At 48.1% G+C, this 19,506-nt stretch overlaps 1 protein-coding gene across 1 annotated transcript in view; it reads left to right on the plus strand.

Moving 5' to 3' along the window:
• Positions 1–19,506, plus strand: part of LOC137561555 (serine protease inhibitor Kazal-type 1-like) — a 68,336-nt gene that overhangs the window by 22,687 nt on the left and 26,143 nt on the right. Inside the window, exon 4 of the mRNA XM_068272869.1 lies at positions 7,072–7,120. Within this exon, the coding sequence (XP_068128970.1) occupies positions 7,072–7,120 (49 nt within the window). The remainder of the gene's footprint in view (positions 1–7,071; positions 7,121–19,506) is intronic.

Consider the following 19,506-nt stretch of genomic DNA (forward strand, 5'->3'; position numbering starts at 1 on the left):
CATGTATACAAAACACACACATTTCTACCTAAAAATTAATCCATTTCAATCATACCCAACACTTCATATGGCTCTAACCCCATCTACACAACTAAGATGTGCGTCTATCTAATCCCAGCCCTAGGTGTCACGGATAGCGCACAACTAGCCAAGGGGGGGGGGAAGGAACAGAAAAGGTCCAGGGGTGCAGATTAGAAAATAGTATATAAAGATCAATGTACTATGGGCTGGAGATGGCCCATTTCTTCTAGACATTTATTAAGACCACCAGGTTCGAGGGTACCCAGCTTAAGGATCCAAAAGGACTCCCGTCTGCATAGGACCCTATATCGCTCATATTTATTTGGATGGCAGACTTGTTCTATGATAGTGGCCCCCAACATGTTAAAATCTCTCTTATGAACTGCATTAAAGTGGCTCGATACCCCATGTTTGGGTTCCCCTTTCATGATATTGGATCTATGTTTGTTAAGTCTAGTGTGGAACTCTTGGGTAGTACGGCCTACATAAAAGAGGTTACATGGGCAACTGAGCATATATATAACGTGTGTACTCTGACATGTGAGATGGCTTTTTATACTGTACTCTACTGAAGTGCCTGTCCTAAAGGTCGTTGTACCCCTGCCAATCGTTTTACAACAAAGACAGCGCTTAGACCTGCATGGATAGGATCCAGGCTTGGCTTGTGTCAGAAAATGCGTCTCAGGTTTGCTAGATGGATTCCTGGAGCTCAATCTACTAGGGGCTATGTGTCCCCTAATATTCTTGCTCCTTCTAAAAACTACCTGGGGTACAGACGGAAGGGCCTGCTTAAGAATGGGATCGCTCAACAGGACTGGCCAATATTTATTAAAGATGTTTTTGCACTCTTTGGCCTGTCCTGAAAAATTTACAACTATAGGCATACGTTTATTGATGGAATTTTGGTCGCTATTGGCCTGTTTCTTGGGCAGTAGGCAGTCTTGTTGTGTGAGAGTAGAAGCCCTCTCAAAGGCCGATTCTATCAAGGGAGTGGGGTAGTGTTTCTCCTGAAACCTTGTTCTCAATATTTCAGATTGTTTTATATAGTCCTCCTTATTAGTGCAGTTTCGGCGAAGCCGCTTGAATTGGCCAAATGGTACATTTTTTAACCAGGGTTTGTGGTGTGCGCTATGATAATCAAGATAGCCATTTCGATCTGTGGGCTTGAAGTAATTCGTAGTGCTAATACTGGCATCTCTGGGATCGACTTTGATGTCTAGATCCAAGAAGTGTACCTGTAGATTATCTGTCTCCATTGTAAAGGATAAACCCAAGTTGTTCCCGTTGAGATAGTCCCTATAACCATACAAGTCCTCTGTGGTACCCTCCCACACACATATTATGTCATCAATGAAAGGGCTATCCTTTTGCCCTAATAGTAAGGCTAATATATACCAACTCTTGACTGATGTACACTCCTACATTCGCAAATTGTCCTTACAAAGATTTTTTGCATTAAAGAACAACAAAAGAGTTCCTGCTGATGGGGGTGGGACAGATATGGAGGTGGTGGGCACAATTAGACCTACGGACTCCTTGACAGCCTCACCTGACAATCTAATGGAATCGATTCTTATGAAACCCATCGCTACTAGTCTAAAGGGAAAATCCAAGTTTAACCCTACACAGTACAAAGGACCCCAAGTTGAGACGTTTTGTCAATTAGTGACCAACGATCTACTTAAACTCCCTAATAAATCCATACGCCAGCAGAACCTTACTCTGAAAGAAAAAAGAGCACTCAAACTGCTAAAGGATAATGATACTATCGTGATTAGAGAAACGGATAAGGGGGGCGGGGTGGTCATTCAGGATAGGGAGACATATATACAAGAAGCTCTTCGACTCTTGGGGGACACACAATACTACAAAAAACTTATGAGTGACCCCACTGAACCTTTTTTGAGAAAATACCGAGACCTTATAAGCCAGGCCCTATCCAATGGTGTCCTGAACATGGAAGAATATAACTATCTAAATATTGAAGCACCCAAAACTCCCTTCTTCTATCACCTGCCAAAAGTGCATAAGTGCCCAAAAAATCCCCCTGGTAGACCTATAATCGCGGGGATAGATTCGATCACTAGTGGCCTCTCCCACTATATAGACCTACATCTCCAGAAGTTTGTCTGTCAGCTCCCTGCTTATTTGAAAGATACGACACACACATTACAGGTAATAAAAGAGATCAAATGGTCCACCTCCACCTATAGATGGGCCACATTTGATGTAAATGCCCTTTACACGAATATACCCCATGATTTGGGACTTAAAGCCATTGGGTATTACCTAGAAGGGGATCCCTTGATGCCAGATGTACAAAAACAGTTTATATTGGACTCTATAGAGTTCATTTTGAAAACCAACTATTTCACTTTTTTGGACTCATTTTACCTGCAGCTACGGGGAACGGCGATGGGGACGAGGTTCGCTCCGGCCTTCGCTAATCTATACATGGGTTGGCTAGAGGAACAAATCATCTGGTCCCCAGACAATCCCTTTCGTGGGAGCCTCGTGCTCCATCGCCGTTTCATTGATGACATAATATGTGTGTGGGAGGGTACCACAGAGGACTTGTATGGTTATAGGGACTATCTCAACGGGAACAACTTGGGTTTATCCTTTACAATGGAGACAGATAATCTACAGGTACACTTCTTGGATCTAGACATCAAAGTCGATCCCAGAGATGCCAGTATTAGCACTACGAATTACTTCAAGCCCACAGATCGAAATGGCTATCTTGATTATCATAGCGCACACCACAAACCCTGGTTAAAAAATGTACCATTTGGCCAATTCAAGCGGCTTCGCCGAAACTGCACTAATAAGGAGGACTATATAAAACAATCTGAAATATTGAGAACAAGGTTTCAGGAGAAACACTACCCCACTCCCTTGATAGAATCGGCCTTTGAGAGGGCTTCTACTCTCACACAACAAGACTGCCTACTGCCCAAGAAACAGGCCAATAGCGACCAAAATTCCATCAATAAACGTATGCCTATAGTTGTAAATTTTTCAGGACAGGCCAAAGAGTGCAAAAACATCTTTAATAAATATTGGCCAGTCCTGTTGAGCGATCCCATTCTTAAGCAGGCCCTTCCGTCTGTACCCCAGGTAGTTTTTAGAAGGAGCAAGAATATTAGGGGACACATAGCCCCTAGTAGATTGAGCTCCAGGAATCCATCTAGCAAACCTGAGACGCATTTTCTGACACAAGCCAAGCCTGGATCCTATCCATGCAGGTCTAAGCGCTGTCTTTGTTGTAAAACGATTGGCAGGGGTACAACGACCTTTAGGACAGGCACTTCAGTAGAGTACAGTATAAAAAGCCATCTCACATGTCAGAGTACACACGTTATATATATGCTCAGTTGCCCATGTAACCTCTTTTATGTAGGCCGTACTACCCAAGAGTTCCACACTAGACTTAACAAACATAGATCCAATATCATGAAAGGGGAACCCAAACATGGGGTATCGAGCCACTTTAATGCAGTTCATAAGAGAGATTTTAACATGTTGGGGGCCACTATCATAGAACAAGTCTGCCATCCAAATAAATATGAGCGATATAGGGTCCTATGCAGACGGGAGTCCTTTTGGATCCTTAAGCTGGGTACCCTCGAACCTGGTGGTCTTAATAAATGTCTAGAAGAAATGGGCCATCTCCAGCCCATAGTACATTGATCTTTATATACTATTTTCTAATCTGCACCCCTGGACCTTTTCTGTTCCTTCCCCCCCCCCCCCTTGGCTAGTTGTGCGCTATCCGTGACACCTAGGGCTGGGATTAGATAGACGCACATCTTAGTTGTGTAGATGGGGTTAGAGCCATATGAAGTGTTGGGTATGATTGAAATGGATTAATTTTTAGGTAGAAATGTGTGTGTTTTGTATACATGTGTATCTCTTTAAACATGATGTTACGGCTAGTGGGTCTTGTGTGAGGGCATGGAAGGCCCTCTACGTTTCTTGCTCCCCTATTTATCTATATAGGAGGAATATGTCTAATATAATACTGTATTTGTCCAGTGTGTCCCCTTAGGAGATATACTGCATAACCTTATTTCCCCAGACCCTCTATTAGGAAGACTACGTCCTTCCCCACTATTATACACACTAGGGTCCCAATCCCCGCCCCACACAGAACCGATTGGCTGATTCTCTATGAGGTCTCTGTATAAAATGAAACTGTCCTGTTAAACATATAAGACTTGAAAAAGCGGAGGCTGATCCTCCGTGAAACGCGTTGTCTGTTTTAAATAAAAACTTTTAGTCCTAATTACCCTCCGGTGGCGGTTTCCTTGCGCCAGACTACCGCAACTTCCAACCCATAGACGCCGCTCGCAGTAGCACTGTGACGCGAGCGTGCGTCCCCGTATCCATAGCTACCACCAGAAAGTGCGCGGGAGAGTGACGCCATATCCGCCCCATCCGCCCCATCCGACTAGGAGAGCTTGGTCCCCGGCTCGGCAGAGAGGGACAAACGCTGACCGCGGCCTAGTACGCTGTGCTGACATTAAGAGCTAGTCCACACTAGGTCCGGAAACGTATCCGTGGCTGCGTTTTTCAGCCCTGATGAAAAATGAAGTCCCGGATACTAATGTTAAAAATAGCAGCCGTCCTCACCCAAGAAAAAAACAGATTCGTCTGCGTTTGCGGGGACCTGTTTTCAAAACCTGAACGGAAGGTCCGGAATTGCTGCATTTTTACGGACCACGGATACACGGATGGGTAGTGAAAAGCAATGGGAAAACGCAACTCCATCTCCACAGGCAAAATAGCACCAAAAACGGATGAAAAAATGGATAGCCTGAACTTTAATATTGGCCCAAAAAATCCTCCCACTCCCTTTCTAATGATAGACGTTTTCTGTCCGTTTTTTGGGGTAAAAAACTAAACGGAAACTGATGCAAAACTGATGCACTTTTTTTTTTTAAACGGATCAGTTTGCGGTCTGGTGGTACTTCCCCTGATCCCGGACTGCAGCGTCCGTCCTGCAACCGTGCCTAGTGTGGACCTAGCCTTACACAGTGCCTGCAGAATGTAACCTAGATCCATGTACTTTAATGTTATTGACATTATTTTTAACTAACCGTAATCTATGACTATGGCCACTGACATGGGGACCCTTCATTTATTCTGCACAAGGGCCCCCACTGTTGGATTTTTCCGCCACTGTATTGAATGTCATTTGAGTTGGTATCTATGCCCTTTTTGTTCTTGGCCCTTAACCTTCCTGGCGGTTTATTTTTTCTGCCAAATAGGCAGAAATCAATTTTTTTTTATTTTTTTTTTGTTTCATTCAAAGCTACCAGAGTGGTAGCTACATGAAACACCACTAGAGGGCGCATGTGTCCGATCATCGCCGGCATCAATAGCAAACAGAGGAACGCGTACATAACCGGTTCCCCTGTTTGGCTTCTCCTGTCGCCATGGCGACGATCAGAATTATGTCATGGACGTCAGACGCCTCCGATCCAGCCCATAACGCTGCCCGGAACTCATTGGTCCGTGCAGCGCAGGGCTCTGGCGGGAGGGGGGGGGGGGCCCTGTTCTGCCGTTGCGTGCGGACGATCGCCGCAGAGCGGCGGCGATCAAGCTGTGCTCACGGCTAGCAAAGTGCTAGCTGCGCGCATAGCACTTTAAATGAGCAAAATCGCCCCACCAGGGGCTGAGATATCTTCCTGCGCGGCATAGCCCGACCGCCAGGAAGGTTAAATTTCCCCCAAGGCTACTTTCACCCTGCACATCCTAAAAAAAAAAGACCACAATGCAATGTGCTTTGCGAGTTACTAGTACATGCAACACATATAGTACATAGAAGTATGTTTCTCTGCAATTGTAAATGTGCTTGTTTGGAAAATGATCACCATTTTGCGCATCAGATGTGAACATTCCACTGCAAAATAATTGCATTGCGATTATATTGTCCAATATGAAACAGTAACATTAGTTTTAGTACACTGCATGTTTAAGTAAATGTGCATGCAGTTTTGGAGCTGATTACAGCTCCTGCTGTCAGGTGCGGACTGGCCTGTGGGAATAGAGGGAGTTCTCCCCCTGGGCCGCTGCCTGCTCATACAATGAGGGCCAGTGAGCAGCATTAACCATTATAGCTGAGTGACGCCATATCCGCCCCATCCGCCCCATCCGACTAGGAGAGCTTGGTCCCCGGCTCGGCAGAGAGGGACAAACGCTGACCGCGGCCTAGTACGCTGTGCTGGCCAAACTGGAACTAGGTGAGACCTGTCCTAGAAGTGTGCTTAACTGTTGTTACTCGAAGGCTTAGAGCGCCCCTCTTTTCTTTCTCTTCATTGTTTAGTGGCAATCGGGAGCAGCCCAAGCCGAGAGTGGGTGGCCTGATCGCGCCCGAGGCTATCCACTGCCTCAAGTTCTTCTCTGATATAGCTCTTAATGTAGCACACATTACATACTTGTGTATGACTCGGCCACTAGCAAATATCACTGTTCCCTTATGGGTTTCAGAGATAAATACACAGAGAAGAACCGACAGAATACTCATGCCCTAACTGTGGCGCAGCTGCATGGGCCCTAGAGGGCATGGGGGCCCCTGTGCAACTGCACGGCCTGCACAAGCCTATGTCTGCCTCTCTGATTTAATATTTTGAGGAAGGTAATAGTTTTAAGTGAATTGCAAAAATCCTCACACCGGACCTCCGTCTCGCAATAAACCCTCGTCCCCATATTTGTAGTTTGCCATCATCAACTACCTAGTTGAATAGTTGAGATTATATTTTGATTCCACATGAACTCAAACTGAAAGCAATAAGGCAACTTGAAAAAGTTATAAGGCACACAGAGCTGATACCCAACTGTTCTTTATATTGTCTTCTGTATATATTTTTTTCTATCTTGGTATGATGACCCACTATGCACACCCATCACATCTTAAAGGAAACAGACATATTTGAAGTCCCTGCTGAGGTTTCCCATTGGTCTTCATATTTATAACGAGAAAGTAATCATTTTAATCAAAGGTTTGGTTAACAGATTTTATATATTGGTGTTTTTTTTTTTCAGAGGGAATAGAGACATTGAAATGCAACACGAAGGAAAATGCACAACTGAGGTAACATGGATATGGTTTATTTCAACAAAACCTATGTAGGCATCAACCTAGAAGGAATTATGTGTGTTGGTGGGGGTCCTGCCCAAGGAACTATGGTGGTTTTAATGTACATGGATAGGGGTAAGAGTTTAAAGGACACCTGTAGCAAGAGGGCTATGGAGGCTGCCATATGTATTTCCTTTTATACAATAACAGTTGCCTGGCAGCCGTGCTGAACTGTTTGGCTGCAGCAGTTTCTGAATCACACCATTAACAAGCATGCAGCTAATCTTATCAGATCTGACAAGAATGTCAGAAACACCTTATCTGCCACATGCTTGTTTAGGGGCTGTGGCTAAAAGTATTAAGAGGCAGTGGGTCAGCAGGATAGCCAGGTAACTGTTATTGCTTAAAAGGAAACAAATATGGCAGCCTCCATATCCCTCTTGCTACAGTTGTCCTTTAATGAGGGCTTTTAATAGGTGAACATGAATAGTTATTATGTCCAGTTTTGAGGCCACAACAGTTCCCATTGAGAGTTAAAGTGACACTAAAGTGGAAAAAACCTTATGATACAATGAATTGTATGTGGAGTATGCATAATTAATAAAACATTAGTAGCAAAGAAAAGTCATTTTTATTTTCAGTTATATAGCTTTATTTTATAACATTGCATCATTCTCTAATATATGCATATACAAACTTACACTCTGTGTTTTAAACTATTAAACAGAGCAGAGCTAATGAACCTTTGAACTTTCCTGCAGTAAAACCTTAAACAACAAACAGTGAGAGACAGGTTGAAATCAAGGCTTCAGAAAACAGCACTGTAGCCAATCAAGCTTGGTCAGCGAGCTCAGAGCACCTCTTTTGCATAGATAACGAATGAGGTTTCTTAACTCTTCCTGTACTGGAAACAATATGAGACTCATACCTTTGCTACTAATGTTCTATTTCTTAGCTGTACTACACATACAAATCATCATAAGTTTATTTTCACTTCAGATTCCCTTTAAATCGTAACTCGCTCATCTATCCTTATATCTAAACCCTTTCTACCCACTATTGCATCTCAGGTGCCTCAGTGTCTCATACCTCATAATGCATCACACTTTTGTGTACCTCATACATGTCTCCCATTCTCCAACAAAGCATATCTTTTACAACCCCTGGAAAGCGTCAATGAGGAAATACAAATGGAAAGACAACTGTAGCAATTAGTAACAGTCAACGATATGGTAATAATACTGACTTGCATGCAGCTTAGAACTAGGACACTCAAGTGCACTACCTGCAGATTTTTCAAAGCTGCAAGCAAGACCAGATTATTCAAATCTCACTCGCCATCTCTAGTTGCAATGGTCACTGTAGAAATGCTATAGTTAATTGGACATGTATTTCTTAAGGTGCATACACCTTAAGATTGGGAACCGATCCCCTTGGATGACATCGCTGGGCTGGCTTGTAAAGACCAGGGTCAGCTGTGTAGCTGGTTCTGTTGCTAAGCGGGGGGTGGAGGGTCACCAGAGCAATGCCTACATGATGCCACGCGGTATGTGGGGGAGCTGCGTCTTCAAAGAAGTTGGCCGCCAGGCAGATTACTTGCTGAGCAGCTGTCGCTAGTCGGGGGCCTGACTATCCGCTGAGGAGGTCACTTAGTCAGACATGTATATGAGGCTTTAGTAAAATCAGTTTTGTTTTAATTGATTGTGTTAAGTTTTAACCCTTACCAAATGAATTAAACCCTTGTGTCACCCTTACTTGGCCTTAAGATTCATGGACACTTTGTAACGATTGTGGAATTCTCTCCGTGATCAGCGCACAAGAAGTGCGCTGACACTGCGGAAATCCTCCACAAGTGTATAATTTGCGGGAACCCAGCAAAAGGTGCAATTCACCTGTAGAGGGAAATTCCTGTCGACAGGGGGAGCTGTGGAGTGCAGAGGAACACCTCCTCTGCCCTACCACGAACGCCAGACAGGAATTGTACGAAGGGAAGAACCGCAGAGCAAGATAGCCCTGAAAGAGAGAGATCAAAGCGACAGAGGGTATGTGTGTTCACCAAACTAGTCGCCACCCTGCGACGATGAACACAACCAGGAAGACAAAGCGAGAAGGCAATCGCCGGAGATGGCGATTGCTAACAGCGACACAAGACCGAATAAGCACAGATGAGGAATGTATGTATGTCTACCAATGTAGCCGCCAACCTGCGACGGTGGACACGCAACAGAAGAAACCAAGTGAGAACGCAATCGCAAGAGAAGCGATTGCGGAAGAGAATGAGCACAGAGACAGATTGTATGTGTGTGCACCAAACTAGTCGCCAACCCGCGACGGTGCATACACAACAGCAGATATGAAGTAGGAACGCAATCGCGAGAGAGGCGATTGCCAGAGGTGACACAAGGCTACAGCAAGGAAGAGCACAAGAGTAGCAAAGGCACAGCAAATCATACAATGAGAAGATACGGAAAATAACAAACGCTGGCTAAACGCGAACACCGCACTCATTCGCAACAGTGCACGCGTTTATGCGCGGTCTCCACGTGATAAGCACAACAGAGACTAGCACGCCTAACTAACCACCGACAGACAAACATGAAACAGAGGACGCGAGCGCTTGCTTAACGGTTACCTCACCGAGCCTCCAACATAAACAAGCGAGAGATAGGATCCACAGCACTAGCGAAAGAGGCTAGTGCGATCCAGGAAGACAGAACAGAAGGATCCACAGCACTAGCGCAAGAGGCTAGTGCGATCCAAGTACAGCAAGAGAGTAGCAGACCAGAAGGATCCACAGCACTAGCGCAAGAGGCTAGTGCAAACCAGGAAAACAGATCAGAAGGGGCTACCAGTAACAATTGCTGTTCCGGTTAGCACCCAGACACACAGAACGATTTCCTGTCGACCACCGCTGGGACAGGACAATCGCAACAGACAAACAAAACAGATAACATAGCAAAGAAATGAACAGCGCTACTTAAAAACAGATGAGTGCTTACCTGCAAAAAAGTGCACACCCCACTCATGGGATTCAAATACACAATGAGCATACACATGACCTGTCTACCACTTGGAGGATGTTAGTTTCCACTAACAATTTGCAATTTGTTAGGTACTCGTCCCTCCCACTGTCGAAGAAGTCTTTCCTCCATGGGAGGGGACCTAACACTAACTAAATTCTACCTATGCTAAACGCGAACACCGCACTCATTCGCAACAGTGCACGCGTTTATGCGCGGTGTCCACGTGATAAGCACAACAGAGACTAGCACGCCTAACTAACCACCGACAGACAAACATGAAACAGAGGACGCGAGCGCTTGCTTAACGGTTACCTCACCGAGCCTCCAACATGAACAAGCGAGAGATAGGATCCACAGCACTAGCGAAAGAGGCTAGTGCGATCCAGGAAGACAGAACAGAAGGATCCACAGCACTAGCGCAAGAGGCTAGTGCGATCCAAGTACAGCAAGAGAGTAGCAGACTAGAAGGATCCACAGCACTAGCGCAAGAGGCTAGTGCAATCCAGGAAAACAGATCAGAAGGGGCTACCAGTAACAATTGCTGTTCCGGTTAGCACCCAGACACACAGAACGATTTCCTGTCGACCACCGCTGGGACAGGACAATCGCAACAGACAAACAAAACAGATAAGCAATCCTAACTGCACTAGGGAAACTGCCTAGTGCAGTTCCAGGAATTACTCTAAGCTAATCTTCAACAAAGAGCAAGGCTGACACTCCAGGCGAGTGTTACACAGGAACTAACCCTTATGACCAGCCAAGGACTCTGGGAAACATAGCTCTTTATACTGCCAGTCATCAAAGGAGGCAGGTAGGGGATTTGCATAACGAGTGTATGCAAATTCCTCAGCAGCAGAACAGACCAGAAACTTGTAATGGAAAAACAGGTCTCTCTTGCAGAGACCTGCAGCCCACAGACTAGAGGAATGGTCAAACAGCTGTCTGCCAGTGCATCCAGCTGAGCGGATCATTACACACCTGTAATGGTTTCCACACATAGCATCGGATGCGATCAGTAGAGCGACAGCTCGGGTACCCAACGCTGTATGCATCAAAGTGTAGTTGCCTAGCAATGCATCTATTAGGCAGTGAGGTCTCCAAACTGCGCCCTAGTGATCGCATGCAATCGATACAGATGCACATGCTGGCGATAATGGTACGCTACATGCCCAACTAGTGATTAAATATGGCATATATGCCATTGTTTTATCTATGATAATCCAAATAAAGTATTTTGAGTGGTTTTAAAACCGTGGCACTTATGTAAAAATTAAGAAGGGGAAACATGAAAAAATTTGTAATTTTTGTGTTTACGCCTAATTTTTCTTACTAAATTGCCTTTGAAATTATATAAAAGTTGAAAAAAAATTATTACCCAAAGGAAGCCTAAATTATCCTGAAAAAAAATACCAGGAAATAAAAAAGTTTCACTTTGATGGCATAGGTAATAAAAAGTTATTATATGCTGTATCAACAGCGACACAACTGATATGCCAAAATTGTCAGTAACCTTAAATAAAATCTGAGATGCCCAGAAAAAAAAAATATACATACCTACGGCTGATCAGTCCCTCACAGTCTTCCCACGCCACCTGGATCTTCCGATAGGCAACCCGATAATTCTGATTGTCTGCATACTACGCATGTGTGGCTCGGCCACACCCCATTGCTCTTCCGTTGCCGGGAGCATCCTGTGTCTGCATAGTACTGTGCAGGCACAGAACGCGACAGGTGAGCACTCGCGGCTGGACTACACCTGTGCTGACTGGAGCCAACTGGTGGGACAAGGATGTTGTACTAAGTACTAAGAATGAGTGTCACTTGGGGGTTGAATAAAATGGATAATCATGTGAGCACAGAAAAGACATTTGTGGTTATTTCATTATAAATGTTATGTTATATTTGTCTGACTTACAAGTGCCTTTTTGATTTAATTGTAAACAAGATGACTGAAATGATCAAAATCATTGTCAAACTGGCCAAAACACTCAATTGCAGTGGGGGTTGAGTGTGTGTGTGAGTGTGTGAGTGTGTGAATGTGTGTGTGAGTGTGTGAGTGTGTGAGTGTGTGAGTGTGTGAGTGTGTGAGTGTGTGAGTGTGTGAGTGTGTGAGTGTGTGAGTGTGTGAGTGTGTGAGTGTGTGAGTGTGTGAGTGTGTGAGTGTGTGAGTGTGTGAGTGTGTGAGTGTGAGTGTGAGTGTGAGAGTGAGAGTGAGAGTGAGAGTGAGAGTGAGAGTGAGAGTGAGAGTGAGAGTGAGAGTGAGTGTGAGTGTGAGTGTGAGTGTGTGTGTGTGTGTGTGTGTGTATACACATTATATATACACATTATATATATATATGTGTGTAATATCCTTGTGTGGTCCTAGGTAAGGAGTCCGGATTTTGGCAGCAAGCAGTTGCTGCTTGGTTTTTTTCTTTTCAGGGCCGGACTCCTGGGATGGGAGGGAAGGAAGGGCGGGCCTTCCCATCCCACCTAGGTACACACCTGGTTGTCAGTGGGGCTGAGAGCCTCACTAATATGGTATTGATGAGATGCAAATTTATGCATAAGAAGCAGCCTCACAGGCAGTCTGAGGAGAGGTGTTGGAGAAGTAGCATGTCTGCTACGGAATCTCCTGACAAGGAATATTGGAGCACTTGATGGAAGCCAAACCATACCCTGGTCTGTTGTTAGTATGGTATTGGCCTGATCAAAACTGAACTTTGTTTGAACCTGCTGGACTTTATATTACCAAGCTGAAGTAAGCTGACTGTTTATTTTCCACTTGTTACTGCTGAACTGAAGCTGTTTTTCTTCTACTGCACAATAAACGGACTTTGTTTTATACATCTGTGTACTGCGTGCTGGCTGCGACCCCTCTAAACTTCACAACTGGTGAAAAACTGGCAAAAAAGTGACATTTAAAGGGCCAGTCTCCTTGTCTGCATGATGGAGGAATTGGTGAAACAAATGGCCTTAGCAACTGTGCAGCTGCAGCAGAGCATGGTGTCTCAGCAGGCGAGTATGGTGACTCAACAGCAAGCCATGGAAGCCCTGCGAGAGGCCTCAGAAGCGCAAGCCAAAATACTGCTTGAGGCGGTGCAGAAGCTGGCCCAGGGGAGAGAGACAGCAGGAGCTGCCCCTAGCAACCAGGCGATGGTGAGAGCCAGTCACTTTCTGCAGAAACTAACACCCACAGATGATGTGGAAGCCTTTCTAAAAACGTTTGAAAGGACAGCAGAGCGGGAAGGATGGCCGAAAGACAAATGGGCTGGTATCCTTGCACCGTTCCTGACGGGAGAACCCCAGAAGGCCTACTCCGATCTCAACCCTGCAGACGCCCTCAACTATGATTGACTAAAGGCAGAGATCCTGGCCCGACTAGGTGTAACCACAGCGGTCCGGGCACAGAGGGTGTACAGCTGGCAATACCGGATGGATCGTCCAGCCAGATCGCAGATGTATGACCTCATCCAACTGGCGACAAAGTGGCTGCAACCAGAGGTACTTACTGGGCCTGAGATGGTGGAGCGATTCGTGCTGGATCGTTTTCTGCGTGCCCTGCCAGTGGGACTACAGCGATGGGTCAGTCATGCAGACCCCAAAAAAACGGAGCAGCTGGTGGAGATGGTGGAGAGATATACCGTAGTGGAAGATCTACTCTCTCCAAAGGGCCAGGCAGGCCCCGTCTTATCCCGTGTTGCAAGCAGTGGTGCTCAGCAGAGCTCGAATATTCGAGTAGCTCGAATATTCAAGCTCTTTTTCAGCTATTCGAGCTCGGTATTCGAGCTCCGAATAGCTGGAGCTATTCGAATGGGCTATTCGAGTGAACTCGAATAGCCCATTCACTATTCGCGCTATTCGAGCTAACAGCGCTATTCGAGCTCGAACACCGAGCTCGAATAGCGTCATAGCCCAGATTGATGTCCTTAGAGCCAATCAGAGGGCTCCCAGGCCCTCTGACGGCAGCCAATCACTGAGGGGGACCCTGGCCAGCCCCTACCCTATAAATAGCGGCCGCCATGTTCCGTTTCTCCGTCCTTGCCCGACTTTGCACAGAGAGAGATCTGCTCCTTTGTGCGTTGGCTTAGCAAGAGCTTTTTTGTGGTCATTTACCTAGCGTTTTTGCTCACATACACCTCCTATATACACCTATATTGTTGTTAGTTAGATAGACATTGTATTTTAGTTAGTAGCTTTTGTGTTACAAAGAGAGAGACTCAGACAGCTGCTGCAGGCTTACAGCTTTAGGCCTCAGGGCCTTGCCTGTGTGGGCAGCTGTTCTCTCCTGTCCTCTGTTTATTTCTCATCTATACCAGTATTTCTGCTGTCCTTTAGTACTGATTGATTGTATTTTGTATTGTAGTTATATACTGTAACTGTACTAGGACACTCACTCAGTCACTGTTCATAGGCTACTAGCTCCTGCGTGTGCGTGCACTCACTGTCTGTGTACTGTACACACACTCTATTTCCTTATGAATAGTTATATACTGTAACTGTACTAGGACAGTAACAGTAACTGTACTAGGACAGTAACAGTATAACAGTATATAGTACAGTTACAGTATATAACTATTCAGAAGTAAATAGAGTGTGTGTACAGTACACAGACAGTGAGTGCACGCACACGCAGGAGCTAGTAGCCTATGAACAGTGACAGTGAGTGCACTGTCACTGTTCATAGGCTACTAGCTCCTGCGTGTGCGTGCACTCACTGTCTGTGTACTGTACACACACTCTATTTCCTTCTGAATAGTTATATACTGTAACTGTACTAGGACACTCACTGTCACTGTTCATAGGCTACTAGCTCCTGCGTGTGCGTGCACTCACTGTCTGTGTAGTGTACACACACTATTTCCTTCTGAATAGTTATATACTGTAACTGTACTAGGACACTCACTGTCACTGTTCATAGGCTACTAGCTCCTGCGTGTGCGTGCACTCACTGTCTGTGTACTGTACACACACTCTATTTCCTTCTGAATAGTTATATACTGTAACTGTACTAGGACACTCACTGTCACTGTTCATAGGCTACTAGCTCCTGCGTGTGCGTGCACTCACTGTCTGTGTAGTGTACACACACTCTATTTCCTTCTGAATAGTTATATACTGTAACTGTACTAGGACACTCACTCACTGACACTGTTCATAGGCTACTAGCTCCTGCGTGTGCGTGCACTCACTGTCTGTGTACTGTACACACACTCTATTTCCTTCTGATTACTGATTGATTATTGTAATTTCTGGTTGTACTTACTGTTACTACTTACTGTACTAGTAGGGACACTCAGTCACTGTTCATAGGCTAGCTCCTGCGTGTGCGTGCACTCACTCACTGTCTGTGTACACACACTCTATTTCCTTGTGATTATTACTACTGATTATTGTAACTTCTAGTTGTACTTACTGACTCTGTTACTACTTACTTACTGTACTAGACACTCACTCAGTCACCTCGCCCACCAACCCACTCCATTAAAGTACCCCACTTTTCACCCGCCCTTTTAAAAAACTTTTGTGTTTACGCCCAAAACATCGAAGATGTCTGGAAGTGGCAGCCAGCGCGGTCTGGGCAAGGGGAAGGGCAGCAAGGGAATCAGGAGGAGAGGGAGCAGCATTGTGGCAAGCCGCGGGCGCGGCCGCGCCACCATGCACAGTTCCGCAGCAGGAGCAGCAGCGTCAGTGGCTAACATTCCTCCTATAGCCACTGGCCGTGGACGCCTTGGGCGCCGCCCAGCAGAAGCATCTGCAACTCACGCTGCAGAGACACAGCAGCAGCAGTGTGTAGCACCTGCTCCGATTTTCCTCCAGCCGGGTCGGAAACGTCCCATTGAGGAAAAGGATGCAGACACTGTGGTGCAACTAATGACGGAGGATGAGCAGCCCGCCATCAGCTCTGCATACGAGGCCTCCACCCTCACCACCACCACCACCACCACCCCTGTTCGCAGCAGCCGCCCAGCAGGGCCTGGGGAGGAGGCCAGTTCACCATCAGTCGCCGACCTGTCACTCAGCACTCTTTTGACCCCAGGCATGATGAGTCAATTGTCTGCTGTTGTTGGCGATTTGGAGGAGGAGATGCTGATGGGCACTTTGGGGGATGAGGGATTGGACAGCAAGACTGTGGCGACAGTCAAGCAGCCCATCCATGCATCAGGAGAGGAGTTTGGGGTGTCATCATCCCAGCAGGACATGTTTCAGGAGGGGGAGGATGATGATGACACGGTGACAGACAGAGACTGGGTGCCACCAGCTCCAGGGGATGTCGTCATCAGCAGCTCTGAGGAGGAGGAGGAGGAGGATGCGCTTGTGGGCCTTGCAAGGAGGCGCATCATTGCAAGCATTGGCAGCAGTAGGCAGGTCCCCCAGCCTGCTGGTGTCTCAGGCTCAGCAGCAGCATCTGCCAGTACCACCACCAGCCGCACCCAAGCCCCCCCCCCAACCACCACAGGGAGACAGGCAGCAGCGGTTCCATGCCGTAGGGGGTTGTTTTTGTCACCAATCTGGCGCTTTTTCACCATGCCCACAGTGTACAGCAAGTACGCCACTTGCAACCACTGTCAGCGGAAGTTGAGCAGAGGTGCAGACCCCTTAAAGTTCAGCACCAGCTCGCTCATCAACCACCTTGCTGCGAAACATTTCCACCAGCATGAGGAGTTCCAGAGGCTGAAGGCATCTGGTGCTGGCAGTGGCACCACACCCATCACTGCACAGCCTTCAGCAGCAGCAGCAGCAACAGCAGCCACCCGCCCTCCTGCTCCTCCAGCAGCACCAGCAGGAGTGCGGAAACGCACTGCTCCTCCCCCCTCTGCAACTCCTGCCGCCGACACTGAGGCCTGTTCTGGCAGCCAGTCCTCAGTGGCCTCCTCTGCTGTGTCTGCTGATTCCCGTGCCAGCAAAAGGCCACGCCAGAGCCTTTTGAGCGAGTCCTTCCAGGGGGTGATTAGGGCTCTGCCTCCCAGCAGCCGTCGCATGCGGCAGCTGAACGGCTTGCTGGCACGGGCCATGTGCTCCCAACTCCTGCCGTACACGCTCGTGCAGGAGGGGAGCGACATTCGTGCGCTGCTTGCTTGCGCAGCCCCAGACTGGCAGCTCCCCAGCAGACACTTCTTCGCCCGCAAGGCCATTTCTGCACTGCAACGCTTTGTGATGGCCAATGTGGAGCGAGGGCTGGAGCACGCGGTTGGTGAAAGGGTCCACGTCACCATGGACTCCTGGAGCAGCCGCTTCGGGACAGGCCGCTACCTGTCCTTCACTGTCCACTGGGTCAGCTTGGTGGAAGGGGGTGAGGATGGGAGAGCAGCAGCGGGCACAGCAGCAGCAGCAACACAGTGGGTGGTGCCACCCCGCAGGGTCGGGGGAACTGCAGCAGGTTCCTCCGATCCTCTGCCATCCTCCGGCACACCTGGCCAACCCCCCCGCCTCAGCAGCAGCGTGAAGGCCCGCCACTGCCAAGCGCTGCTGCACTTGGTCAGCCTTGGGAAGACCAAGCTGACGGCAACCCATGTGTTGGCCAAACTCCAGGAGCAGGAGAGGATTTGGCTGACCCCCAGAGGCCTCAGAGTCGGAGAGGTGGTGGCCGACAATGGGGCCAATCTGGTTGCCGCAATAGACAGGGGAAACCTGACCCACATCCCCTGTCTTGCCCACGTGCTGAACCTGGTGGTGCAGAAGTTCTTGCGCACCTACCAGGGGATGGGCGAACTGCTGGAAACGGCAAGGAACGTTGTGCGTCACTTCCGGCGCTCGGCTGCAGCCTGTGCGAGCCTGGAAGACGTGCAAAAGGAGCTGGAGCTGCCACGCCATCGGCTGATCTTTGACGTTCCGACTCGCTGGAACTCCACCCTGGCGATGTTGGAGCGTCTGGTTGAACAGAAGCACGCTGTCAACCAGTACCTTGCCCTGGCCACTGTTTCCGCCGCTCAGAGAAGGGACAAGACCAGCAACATACAGTCCATCGTCTCCGATGATGACTGGAGGCACATGCAGCAGGTGTGCTTAGTGCTGGCTCCCTTTCTGCAGGCCACTAACATGGTGAGCAGGGACCATGCTATGGTCTGCGAGTGGGTGCCCCTGGTTTGTCTGCTGAACAGGGCCCTCGATGCTTTGCTGGAACAGGGAGCGGCAGCCTTGGACCAGCAGGAGTGGCAAGCAGCTGCACAGTCCACCTCTGAGGGGGAGAAGGAGGAGGACTTGGTGGAGGTCCCTGACCTTGCTGCTGATGAGGGGGATCAGCACAGCGCAGCTGAGTTGGTGCGGGGGTGGAGAGAGGATGAGGCGGCAGAGGAGGAGGATGAGGAGGACAGCACTGCCGTCGATGTGCCAGCAGACGTGGCCCGCCTCTTCCCAATGGCAGCGCACATGCTGACGTGCCTGCGCAGGGACCCCAGGGTGATCCAGATGAAGCAGAGGGAGGACATCTGGAGCAGCATGATGTTGGACCCGCGCCTCAAGGGGAAGTTGAGCCAGTTCCTGCCGCCTGCAGGAGGAGACCCAGCGCAACAAATAAGGAGCTTGCAGCAGGCCCTTGTTGAGCGCTTGGAGGAAGCCTTCCCCCAGCCTTCCACCCCCACTGTCCAGCCAGCACAGAGGCAGCAGCAGGTGCCTGCATCCAGCAGCAAGCGCCCCACAGACCTGCTGTCTCTCAGCCACGAGCTCTACAGGACTGTAGAGGCTCCGGCAGCAGTGACTAGAGAAGAGGTGCATGCAGCAGCATCCTCCTCCGGTCACAGCCAGCGCCTGACCCGCATGGTGGCTGACTACATGGGGTCCTACAGCGGGCTTGACAGCGATGCCCCTGTTGATCCCATGGAGTATTGGGTCAAGCGCCTGGAGATCTGGAGCGAGCTGGCGCAGTACGCCCTGGAAGTGCTGTCCTGCCCCCCTTCCAGCGTGCTGTCCGAGCGCTGCTTCAGTGCAGCTGGTGGAGTGGTCACCGAGAAACGCTCACGTCTGTCTCACAAGTCTGTGGACAGACTGACGTTTCTCAAGATGAACCAGGCGTGGGTGGAAGGCGAGTTCCTGGCCCCTGTTGTCGGCGAGAGGGGGACATGAACTGGCTGCCGGAACTTAGAACCATCGTTAATGTGCCTTACCACCCTTTACCACCTCCTGGCTCCTGCTCACTAAGCCAGCCTGGTTCACTTTGACTATTACGTCGCCTGCAGCCACACATTTTACAACTACAGTGGGCTGCTGTGTACTGCCCTTCTGCTGTCTGTCTGTGTTTCCCACTGCCAGGGTACACAGATTTACATTCTGCTGCCACTCTGCCACCAGCTATTACGTCAAAAAATAGCTATATATCTGTGTAATTGGTTGTAAAACCAAAACTACAAAACCATAAAAAAAAAAAAAAGGTTTAATTTTTCAGAGGTGCCCGGGTTGAAA

The sequence above is a fragment of the Hyperolius riggenbachi genome, chromosome 3 (genome assembly GCF_040937935.1).
Source record: "Hyperolius riggenbachi isolate aHypRig1 chromosome 3, aHypRig1.pri, whole genome shotgun sequence".
In the NCBI taxonomy this organism is placed as follows: domain Eukaryota; kingdom Metazoa; phylum Chordata; class Amphibia; order Anura; family Hyperoliidae; genus Hyperolius; species Hyperolius riggenbachi.